A 12,393-nucleotide genomic window follows, 5' to 3' on the forward strand; every position below is an offset into this window, starting at 1 on the left:
AGACATTGTGGAATCATTGCAAGAAAACAAGCTCTTCGAGACATAGTCGGGTTTCCTTATCTTGATGACAGAGTTAAAAAAGAATTAAAGGCATGTCATCTATGCAGTCGCCTTTTTACTAAAACTATTCACCACAGTTTGGACATGTCAGAACTCCCAAAACATGCATGGCTGAGAAAAGCCATTGACTTTTCTGGTCTACTCGATAATGGACATCACCCTCTGGTGATTATGGATGAATACTCACGATTTCCATTAGTTGAAGATCTTTCATCTATTACTCAAAAACGAGTCACTGAAAGCATAAATGTAACCTATGCGACTTAGGATGTTCCAGCCATAGTGAAGTCTGAAACGGCCCACCCTTCAATAGTCGAGAGTTCACAGATTTCATGGAGCATTTGAACATAAAGCATCAAAGGAGCACATCTCTGTGGCCTGAGGCCAATGGACTTGTTGAGCTTTTTATGAGAACACTAAAGAAAGCATTGCAGTGTGCTACTCTCAAGAAGCTCAATTTGAAAACTGTATTGAATTTTACCATGAGAGCTTACCATTCAACACCTCACTTGACCACAGGTGAAAGTCTTGCAACATTGATGTTTGGGAGCGCAATAAACACCAAGTTACCTCAATGCCCCAATCAGAGAAAGAAAGATGAAACAACAACTCATGAGAAGGACTTGGCTAACAATCAAAAGATGAAAGTGTATGCTGACAAGAGCCGACATGCTAAAAACACCGTCTTCAAGAAAGGAGATTCCGTGCTTAGACAACAAATGCTAAGAAGAAAATCTGAGACTCTCTTGGATGCAGAACATTTTCAATAGGTGTGTACTAAGGGACACATGCTGACTGACCAGCGCTCCAAGAAGGCTATTACCAGAGACTCTAGTCATTTTAGGCACTTAACTAATTGTTAACGGGGAAACTGGGTCTGAAACATCAGCAACTGCTGTTTCCTAAACACCATTGACTCAGATCCTGGACATTGGTTATGACACTTCCCAGTTTCCCAGAACAATATCAGATCAAACAATTAAAGCAGCAAGAAAGTTGATTGTAGAGATTTGATTGTATAGGTCTATCTATATATATTTTGTCAAAAAATATGATTTTTATTAAACAGAGGGGGAAATGTTGTGTCTTGAAAGTTAGAAATGATGGTTCTGGATGGGATTTGTAGAGCTGTGACATAAGTGTAAGAGCAGAATGCAATGCAGGCTGGTTTAGAATGTTGGGCATGTAATTACACACAGACAAATAAAGACGCAGACAAATAAAGATGTGTAATGCTAAACTCCATGTGTGGTGTAGTCCTTTGCAGGTCCCCAGGCTGGGAAGGACATTACAACAACCATTAAACTTAAAGGGGCTATTTCTATTAAACAGTTAGTGGGAGAAGACTCTGTACCTGTGGGCGATCGTCAGCACAGTTTTATCACCAAATCGTTCACGTATCGTCTGCTGCAGCACCTGGTCAGTCTTCTGGTCCACGCTCGCTGTGGCCTCGTCGATGCAAAGAATCTGCACCACAGGGCGAGACGGAGCATGAGGGGTAGAAATATAGCTGTATTTTTCTATAAATCTTTAGGTTGAGGGGAGGGCTCTGATGTGGTATATTAGTTCTGCTTTTTTCTGATTTGGGGCAAGACCTATGGTGTTGCATTTGTGAGCTGCGACTTTTCCTGTCTTGGTGATGAACTGATATATTCTGTACATATACAATTTCAACACTAAACAACTGCTCGCTGAAGTTGCCCATTATCTTAATCCACTGATCTAAGTAGTCCCCATCTGCTGCCCTTTTTTATTGCTAATGTTATTAAAATGTGTTCCCTTCTAGGAACTAGATTTGTTTTAACTTTGTGAAAGCTGTGCCACAGCTCATAACAAAACTATAAATGTTCTACCCCATTTTCTACACTGGTAATGATATCTGTCTTTAGCTGACAGAGTCATAGTTAAAGGGGGAATCCCTCAGCTGGTCTCAGAGAAGCTGAAACATAAATAATCCTCAATGAAAAAAATTGCTTTTGTTTTTATTAAAGATATTCAGGGAAAGCTCCCTATTCTCTCTCCAAACACTTACCTTAGTATCCGTCATGAGGGCTCTTGCTAGGCACACAAGCTGCCTCTGTCCTACCGAGAAGTTCTTTCCGTGTTCTACCACTTCAGAATTCAACCCACCTGCATGGAGATAACAACAGATGCAGAGGATGATGGCAGACCAGTAAGAACAAGCAATATTTATAATTGCGGATGGCTAGCAGTCACAAATTGGGGTCCCTATCCACAGAGTGGTTATAAGTGATATCAGACAGAGAACAGTGAACCTTCCACAATGTCATGCAAAGCCCTGATGCAGAACCCTCCATCTTGCTGATGTTGATAGTTGTATTTTCTGAATGGCTCCTTAGGGGGCTGAAGGGGGTAGATGTGTATAACCTCTGCTCAGGAAACCATGGGAGACCCATGCTTAGTCCACTATCACCTTCCATTTATCTCAATCATGTTGTATTTCTTTAGTTAGAATGTACTCTTCAAAGGCTACTTGATTGCAGTTCCTCTCTCTAATGTGATGGTTTCGGGAAAGTAATAAGATCCACTATAGAGAGAGTGGTAGCCTTATGTTAAAATCTTCTGAATAGTCAACAACAAAATTAAGCCCCAAGGGATGTACAACTGGGTAAACAGTATGGTAATGGCTGTTCCTTACAGGTCACTTTGCATGGATAGTGACTTGAACCACACTCACCCATGCGAGCTACCACCTCCTTCAGGTGGCACTGCTCCAGGACTTGGTACAGCTCAGGGTCGAGGTGGCGGCCCCTTGGGTCTAGGTTCTCACGGATTGTTCCACTAAAGAGAAATGGGGCCTGGGGAATGATGGCCAGCTTGGACCTGTGGAAACATGAAGTGAGACACATTACTGAACTTCAAAGCTTGATTTGTTGGGAATGATATGACATTATGGCCAGCATTTTTGAGTCTATCAGAAAATAAAATATGATTTAGAAAGAAAACGTTGAGGAGAGAGGTAGGAACAGTGAGATGTGCACATTGCACCGTTCATTGACCCTGGAAAGCTAACTTGAGCATCTGCATAGGTGTATTCCTTCTTGAACATGCAGAAAGTGGAAATTGGAGTGACCCTTAGTTTCTTTGCCTTGTTGCTGTCTTTGCCATTTCCTGTACTGAGAGGGAGTCTATATCCGGGGCCTCATAGTATTTCTTGTCTATCACACTACTGTGATTGTGGCAGGAAGGACAGCAATTGAATTAGGAGCCTCAAGTCTGAGAAGCTTGTATGTCAAAATTGTATTGTCACTGAAGGTACTTTTGTATTACAGTGAGGTAGACTCTCCTCAGTCCAAACGTTAGCCAGACTATGTGCACAGGCAGATTAAAGATACACTGTAGTCCAATGTAATGGAACTGCAGCAGAATGTAAATCTGCCCCATCTGCGAAGAGAATCCCTTTGAGTTGGGGAAGCCATTAAAATAATATTTCTGGAGTTTGGGCCATAGCCGTCTAGAAATATGTTGTACATTTGTGTTTCAAATAATGCAATAGGTAATGCATGGTAGACACATACATTGTTGAGAAGGAATGTTCAGAAGAACAAGTTACTTACTTTCGGTAATGCCTTATCTGGTGGAGACTCTATATAGCAGCAGATTCCTTGCCTTAGAATAATTACCAGGGATTAGACTGGACCGAGAAACTTTTAGGGAGCAGTACCCCCGTGTACTGATAGGCGGCGTAGTTAGACTCTGTGTGGCATCATCCCCGCCGAAAGGTACATGCACGATGCTGACGTCAGTTTCTTTTCGTGAATTTCCGTGGCAGGGGCGAGGAGCCACAATGAACACTGTCTACTGTTGTGTGAGACTAGGGCCCTAAAAAGGGAACGTCCAGCACCTAAAAATCTGTTCACAGAGCAGGGAGGGTGGGTGGGTAGGTAAGAAATCTGCAGCTAGATCTGGTCTCTACCAGATAAGTCATTAGCGAAAGTTAGTAACTTGTTCATCTGATAGAGACTTCTTGCTGCACATTCCTTAACTTAGAATAGATACCCAAGCAATACCCCCCAGAGGTGGGTCTGTGAACCTGATTTAGAACTAGAAACTCCTGAAGGACTGAACGGCCAAAGAGCCCATCCCGATGGACCTGACTATCCAGATAGTAGTGTTTGGTGAACATGTGCAACAAAGCCCGTGTTGCAGCCTGACAGATCTGCAGGACCGGAACTCCACGTGCTAACGCAGTGGTCACAGCTTTAGCTCTGGTGGAATGGGCATGCAAGCCCTCCAGGGGTTACTTCTTGGCCAATTCATCGGGGATGGTTCGCTTCTGCATGGCCTTCCCTTTCTTGGCTCCGGCATAGCCCTGAAGAATTAATCATCCACCCGGAAACGGTCGTATGCAGTCACAGTAGAACGACAATGCTTTTTTGGGGTCCAGACAGTGGAGTCTCAAGTCATTTTTAGAGGGATGAGGAGGAGCATAAAAGGTAGGCAAGTGATGGACTAGCCTACGTGGAATGAGGTGACTGCCTTCAGCAAGAAGGATGCTCGAGTCCAAAGGCCAGTTCTTCTGGGTAGAAGGAAATGTACAGAGGCTGAGATGACAGCGCCTGCAGTTCACCAACCCTCCGTTTGTTTGTACACCATGTCACAAACTTCATCCAATGGCTGGCGTATACCATCTTGGTGGAGGACACTGAGCTGTCAAGATAACATTGAAGACTTCGGGTGGAAAGTCAAAAACTGTCAACTACCGCCTCTCAATCGCAATGCATGAAGTTGGAGCATTGAGAGGGTTGGGTGGAGAACTCTCCCTGGTTGCTGCGACAGTAGATCCTCCTGAAGGGGCAGCTTGATCAGAGGATCGATGGACATGCTTAATAGTTCGGGATACCTGACTTTGAGGTTGGTCCGGAGCCACAAGGATGATTTCCTGATCTTCTTGAGAACTCTGGGCAGGAGTGGTATTGGCGGAAAAGCATTCAGGAGACAGGAGCTCCACTCGAGATGCACGTTCTCAGCTGTGGCAAATAGATCTAACCAAGGCTCTCCCCACTGCTGAAAGAGACCTTGCACCACCTCTGGATGGAGACACCATTCGTGATCCGCCAGGCATCTTAGGCTGATTTTGTCCTCTTTGATGTTCAGAGTGCATGCTAGGAGTTGAAAGGCCAGGGAAATGTCCTCACATTCCAGCTTTCTCCAGCAACACAAGGCCATTTGACAGAGGCTCCAAGACCCCACCCACCCTGTTTAATACAGTACCACATGATAGTGGTGTTGTATGTGAACTCCTGCACTATCCTACCTTTGATGGGGGGTAGAAAAGCTTTTTGTGCCAGCCAGATTGCTCGGAGCTCCAAAAGATTGATATGGAGTCCGGATTCCATCAGAGACCATAGTCCTCTGATCTCCACCTCTCCCAGATGGCCGCCCCTGCCTAGGAGTGTCATATTTGTCACTGCTGTCAGATCTGGTTGGGGAACAGAGAGGGGTATGCCACTGACCCAATCACCATTCGTCAACCATCACTGCAGACCTTTTGCAGTGCCCTCTGAAATTTGGACCATGCTGGAAAAATTCTCCTGATGAGGTACCCACTGGAACTTCATGTCCCACTGCGAAGCCCGTATATGCCTATGGGTATGCATCATAAGGAGGATGCAGGATGCCATGAGGCTGAGCAGCCTCAGAGTCAATCTCACCGAAATCCAGGATATAGGCTGAAACATCAGTATAATAGCCTGAATATCCTGGGCTTGCAGTTTGGGAGGATAATCCAGAAACTGCAGTGTTCAGAACAGCTCGGATGAAAGGGAGTTTCTGAGCAGGAATCAGGTATAACTTCACCATGTTGATACTAGTGAACCTCAGCAAGTGCAGGCCAATTGCCATAGTTTGAAGGGGGAGACAACCACCTGCAGAGAGCTTGTCTTCAACTGCCATTCAACAAGATAGTAGAATCCCTGATCTCTGCAGATGAGCAGCAACCACGAACATCACCTTGGTGAATTCCTGAGGGGGAATAGTAAGGGCAAGAGGGAGCACGGCACACTGAAAGTGCGTGTGGCCCACCGTAAACCGCAGATAATGTCTGTTGGCAGGCAGGAAGGAAATGTGGCAACATGTGTCTTACAAGTCCAAGCCTACCATCCAATTTCCCCGGTCAAGGGCAGACAGGACTTGAGTGAGCGTGAGTATTTTCAATTTCTCTTTTTTCACAAAGAAATGGAGAGGGCACACGTCTAGTATAGGACAAAGGCCTCCATCCTTTTAGGGCACCAGAAAGTAGAGGGAAAAACAACCATGTCCTAGTGCTGATACTGGCACACTCTCTATGGCTCCCTTGCAAAGAGAGCCTGAACTTCCTGGCAGGGTATGGAGAGGTAGTCCTCCATAAGCTTTGCAAGTAGTGGAATGGGTGGGAGGGTAGTCACAAAGGGTAGGGAATAGCCCCTATGGACAATCTGGAGAACCCAATCTGGAGAACCCAGGGGTCAGATAATATCAACCTTCAGTGGTGCAGGTGATGGCGTATCCTGCCTCCCACTGAATGCCCATGATGGCCTTAGGGTAAACTAAAGGAGCTTCTAGACTGCGGCTGCCACAAAGTTTGTGGGTGCATTATCCTCGGCCACAAACAAACTGGAAATTCTGCTGGCTGTGGTGGCTCAGTAGCTGCACACATGGCTGGAGCGGAAGGCGGAATGTGGCTAGTGAGAGGCCATGGAATGTATTTATTTATAGAATTTATAGAGCACAAATGTCACCTTATAGGTATCCTGACCCTGCGAGCTTTCATCTAGACAGACCGGCTATGAAGGTAAGAGCAAGATGGCCATTGGTTACTTAGGTAAGAGCCAGGTCTTCAAAACCTTCCTGAAGTGCAGTAGATCGGTTGAAGATCTAAGCGTAGCTGATAACTTGTTACATAGTTGGGCTGCATTAACTGTAAATGCTCGCCTTGTTTGGTCTTGCAGAATCCTATTTGGCACAGGAAGCTAGCTAAAGAGTATATCTCCTTAGGCTTCGTTGCAGGGGCACAGGACCAGATCCATGCAGGGCCTTAAAACGATACACAAAGACTTAAAGACTATCCTCTGGAAACTAATGTAGTTCCTTCATTACCTCAGACATTGTACAAGGTCTGTTTTTTTTTTTTTAACAAACTTTATTCATGAAGTACAATTATCACATTTGTATACAGTATTTACGTCAGGTATACAGTACATCACGTTTTTCATTTTTCTCCCCAACCCCTCATTTAGAGCGTAGCGTCAGCCTCTAGATCGTAACTCCCAATATTTGCTTGCTGTAGGGAGTGGCTCTATTCTCAATAGGACGTGTAAATACCCACCGACTCGCTCCCCAACTATCCCTCCCCCCCATCAACTGTGGTGCTTCGTCTCTCCCAGCAGGTCTAGCATTTACTCCCCAACGTTATCCAGTCTCCCCCAGGATCACAGAGTTGAAATTCTTCCAACCACCCCCTGTTCCTCCCCTGGGCCCGGTACAGTCCTCAACCTTCCCTCGGGGCCTTAGTGCATTCAGGGGTCCTGGGTCAACGGCTGGTCCTCACCTTCCAATGCTAAAAGCATGACCTCCCAGTCCAGTGCCAGCGGGGTTTTCCGCCTACCACCGTCCTCCTCCTTCCTAAGGGCTTCTCCTTCTATTCTGCCCCACTTCACAACATCCGCTCGCCATGTCTCTATTCTAGGTGCTCTCGGGGACTTCCACAGCATTGTGATTTTCCTAATTGCCAAAAGGAGGCCTAAGTCCACAAATGTCAGTTTAGGTTTTAAAGGCTTAGGGCGAGGTCGAGCACCTGCCAGGCAATACAGTGCACTCTCCCTCACTCGTATCTGGGTCACCTCTTGTTGTGTCTGGCATACTTCGTTCCAGTACACACTGAGCCGCGGGCATGACCAAAGCATGTGGAGGAAACCTGCCTCGTCCGCTCCACATCGCGGGCACTGGTGGGAGGCAGTGGGGAACATCTTGTGAATCCTGGCTGGGGTAAGGTATGCCCTGTGGAGTATCATGGCCTGTATGTATTTAAATCTCACATTTCGAGAAACTCTCTTTGGGTGTTCCAAGGCCACCCGCCAGGTTGCGTCCGTGAAGTCTTCTCCCGTATCCCGTGGCCAGGATTCCCTCAGTGCATCAAGGGAGAGTGCAGCATGAGCCCTAATCCCGGTGTACAGCCATCTCACCAAGTGTCCCCCGGCCCCCATGTAGTGCACCCGGTGTACCAGTTCATGTTGCCGTGGACGGGTGCGCTGCAGTGCCCAGGTCGTTCGAATGTAGTGTGAGACAGTGGCATGTAGCATGTAGTGTCTGTCCGAGGTCCCTGTCACGTGCACGAAGGTGGGGTAATCTAACAATTGGTCGTCTTCGAAAAAACTGCCCACGTCATCAATCCCATTCGCCATCCAGTCACTAAGGGCACGGGCAGTCAGTCGTCCCTGTGGTGTTGGTAGTCCCAACAGTGGAATGTTATCTGCGTATGGCCTGGTCGCGGACGTGTAGGCCAAAGCCCTCCTCCAACATAAAAGATCAGTACGGAGCAGTGGGTGGCACTCTCGCGGGATTCTACTCCTGGGCAGCAATAGGGCATGTAGGCCGCCCTGTGCGAGCCGGCCTGCTGTCCATCTAATTTCTTGGAGATTCCTCCCGGCCAGCCAATAAGACAGCCATTGGAGTTGGCTGGCGTAAAAGTAACCCTGGAAGTCCGGGGCTCCCAGTCCTCCCTGGGAGGTGCTGAGTTGTAGTTTCCGCAGGCTGACCCGTCGTCTGCCCGTCCCCCCGATAAGGGTGACCAGTAGGGAGTTGAGGGATTCAAAGGTACGTCGCGGGATGCAGATGGGCAAATTCACAAAATAGTAGAGCAGCCTTGGCAGCATTACCATCTTTGCTATGGCGATGCGTCCCATGACAGACAATGGGAGCGATGTCCAAAAGCCAACGCTACCCCGGAGACCAGTAATGGCCCTCGAGATATTACCGTCCAGTTGGTCTTCCAACCTCCGGTATACACGAATTCCCAGATATTTAAAATTGGTTCGGTCAACTGGGATCGTGTAAGTACCGAACTGCAGAGAAGGCGGGTTTGGCCCCTCCCGGAAATAAAATCCTACAGATTTGTCCGGGTTGATGGCCAGTCCAGATGCCGTCTCAAATCGGCGGAAGGTGTCACTCAATCGTGTGTGGTCGGCCTCCAGATCGCGGAGATAAAGTAACATGTCATCCGCATACATGGATAGAATGTGGGACGTCCCTGCCACTGGAACTCCCAGGGTCTCCGCGTGCTGGCGAAGTGCGATGGCTAGTGGTTCCAACGCCAACACGAACAACAACGGGGACAGGGGGCATCCCTGCCTGGTGCCCCGGTGGACCGGGTACTCAGCTGACACATAACGTCCGGTTCTCTCCCTAGCTGTGGGATCAGTGTATAGCAGCCTATTCAACCATAGTAGCGGGGCTGGGAAACCAAAGTGAGACAGGGCTTCGAACATGAAGGAAGCGAATCAAATGCTTGTCTGAGGTCTAATGCGAAACACCCCGCCCGCGTCATTTCAGCCGGTGACGCTGACATAATAGCCTGTAGGCGTCTCGTGTTGAGGGAGGTACTGCGCCCTGGGAGGAAGCCGCACTGGTCGCTGTGGATAAGTGTGGTCAAGTGGGGTTGAATACGTAGGGCAATAGCTTTGCTTAGGATTTTATATTCCGTAGCCAGCATAGATAAGGGTCTATAATTCGCAATCTCCAGGTTGTCTCTGTCTGGCTTAGGGATCGAGATTACCATAGCTTGCATCGTTGTGTGTGGTAGATGACCCCTCTCGTAGGCCTCCCTGTACATCCGTTCCAGTACCGGTACCAGTGTGTCGGCATAAGTGGAATAGAGCTCCACCGGGAGTCCATCCATGCCCGGAGTCTTGTTTTTATTTAAGTGTGTGATCGCAGCGCGTATCTCGTGTTGGGTGACGGGACCCTCTATGGATTCCTGTGTCGCCGCGGACAGTTGGGGGAAAGGGAGGTCCTTCATGAAGTCAGTTATGAGTGTAGGGTCGATTATGTCAGTAGGGGCATACAGAGCCTGTAAATGGTCATGGAATGCCCGATTGATGTCAGCTTGGGTGTTCACTAGGTCACCCCTGTGGTTTCGGATTTGGGTAATGTCTGGGGCGTCCGGCTTGTCTCAGATCACTCGGGCCAGCAGCGCCCCAGAGCGGTCCGCCTCCGTGTGTTGTCGTTGTAAGTAGGCCTTGTAATCCATGGTGCGTAGTGTTTCTAGCATCTCGGCGTGTGCGATATTCTGTTCTTGCAGCGCCTGTTGTTTCCCTGGGTCTACCACCACCTCTCGCTCAAGCTCTGCTATACAGTTCTCCACCTCACATAGTTTCCTATGAATCTCCTGCCTAGCTCCCACCAGCTGCCCAATCGCTACTCCCCGTACAACCACCTTCATCTCATCCCAAACCACCAAGTTGGAGGAGGTAGTGTCCGGAGGGTCCGCCTCCGTGTGTTGTCGTTGTAAGTAGGCCTTGTAATCCATGGTGCGTAGTGTTTCTAGCATCTCGGCGTGTGCGATATTCTGTTCCTGCAGCGCCTGTTGTTTCCCTGGGTCTACCACCACCTCTCGCTCAAGCTCTGCTATACAGTTCTCCACCTCACATAGTTTCCTATGAATCTCCTGCCTAGCTCCCACCAGCTGCCCAATCGCTACTCCCCGTACAACCACCTTCATCGCATCCCAAACCACCAAGTTGGAGGAGGCAGTGTCCGGAGGGTCCGCCTCCGTGTGTTGTCGTTGTAAGTAGGCCTTGTAATCCATGGTGCGTAGTGTTTCTAGCATCTCGGCGTGTGCGATATTCTGTTCTTGTAGCGCCTGTTGTTTCCCTGGGTCTACCACCACCTCTCGCTCAAGCTCTGCTATACAGTTCTCCACCTCACATAGTTTCCTATGAATCTCCTGCCTAGCTCCCACCAGCTGCCCAATCGCTACTCCCCGTACAACCACCTTCATCTCATCCCAAACCACCAAGTTGGAGGAGGTAGTGTCCGGAGGGTCCGCCTCCGTGTGTTGTCGTTGTAAGTAGGCCTTGTAATCCATGGTGCGTAGTGTTTCTAGCATCTCGGCGTGTGCGATATTCTGTTCCTGCAGCGCCTGTTGTTTCCCTGGGTCTACCACCACCTCTCGTTCAAGCTCTGCTATACAGTTCTCCACCTCACATAGTTTCCTATGAATCTCCTGCCTAGCTCCCACCAGCTGCCCAATCGCTACTCCCCGTACAACCACCTTCATCGCATCCCAAACCACCAAGTTGGAGGAGGCAGTGTCCGGAGGGTCCGCCTCCGTGTGTTGTCGTTGTAAGTAGGCCTTGTAATCCATGGTGCGTAGTGTTTCTAGCATCTCGGCGTGTGCGATATTCTGTTCCTGCAGCGCCTGTTGTTTCCCTGGGTCTACCACCACCACTCGCTCAAGCTCTGCTATACAGTTCTCCACCTCACATAGTTTCCTATGAATCTCCTGCCTAGCTCCCACCAGCAGCCCAATCGCTACTCCCCGTACAACCACCTTCATCGCATCCCAAACCACCAAGTTGGAGGAGGCAGTGTCCCAGTTAACCTCCCAGTATTGTGTCAGGGCCTTCGAGATAGTCGCCTTGAATGGGCCGTCCTACTGGTGCTGGGGGTCCAGCCCCCACGTAGGGACTGGGGTCGGGACTCTGCCCCAAGTAATCGTACATTTAAGGGGTCTGTGGTCCGAGAACGTCTTTGCTAGATATTCGGGGGCGCCCATCAATGGGGTCAGCGAGCGGGTACATAGGAATCGGTCAATACGTGTGTGCAAGCTGTGTACTGGGCAGTAGAAGGAGTACTCTTTGTGTGTGGGGTGTATCTCTCGCATTCCAGTCCCATCCGAGCACCCAGGGTAGGTCCTCCCACAGGGATAGGGCTCTCCCAACCGCCCGCAAGAATGATTCCTGATCGTAGTTCGGGGCGCATATACAGCCCAGCACAATCAATCGGCCGTCTAGAGCCCCTTTAACCAGGATATATCTGCCCTGATCCTCTGTTTTCTGTTCTAGTGCAGTGATTGGTGTCCCATGGTGCACCCAGATAGTGGCCCCCCTGGAAAATGCTGAGTAGGACGTGGAGTATACAGTCCCTCTCCACTTCTTCCGCAGCTTTTGCGCTTCAGAGGCCGTGAGGTGCGTTTCTTGTAAAAAGGCGATGTGTGTTTGCTGTCTAAGGAGGTAGGAGTGGACCCTATGCCTTTTCTGCACCGCCCCTAGCCCTTGTACATTCCAGGTAATAAATCTGTACAGTCCAGATTGTTCAGCCATGGTCTGCGGATGA

At 48.8% G+C, this 12,393-nt stretch overlaps 1 protein-coding gene across 1 annotated transcript in view; it reads right to left on the reverse strand.

The window, feature by feature from the left end:
• LOC144762274 (ATP-binding cassette sub-family C member 10-like) overlaps positions 1-12,393 on the reverse strand; it is a 1,353,417-nt gene that overhangs the window by 19,462 nt on the left and 1,321,562 nt on the right. Inside the window, exons 20-22 of the mRNA XM_078647416.1 lie at positions 2,759-2,904; positions 2,093-2,190; positions 1,415-1,527 (exon numbers count right to left, since the gene is read on the reverse strand). Of these exons, the coding sequence (XP_078503542.1) occupies positions 1,415-1,527; positions 2,093-2,190; positions 2,759-2,904 (357 nt within the window). The remainder of the gene's footprint in view (positions 1-1,414; positions 1,528-2,092; positions 2,191-2,758; positions 2,905-12,393) is intronic.

Source organism: Lissotriton helveticus, chromosome 6, assembly GCF_964261635.1.
Source record: "Lissotriton helveticus chromosome 6, aLisHel1.1, whole genome shotgun sequence".
In the NCBI taxonomy this organism is placed as follows: domain Eukaryota; kingdom Metazoa; phylum Chordata; class Amphibia; order Caudata; family Salamandridae; genus Lissotriton; species Lissotriton helveticus.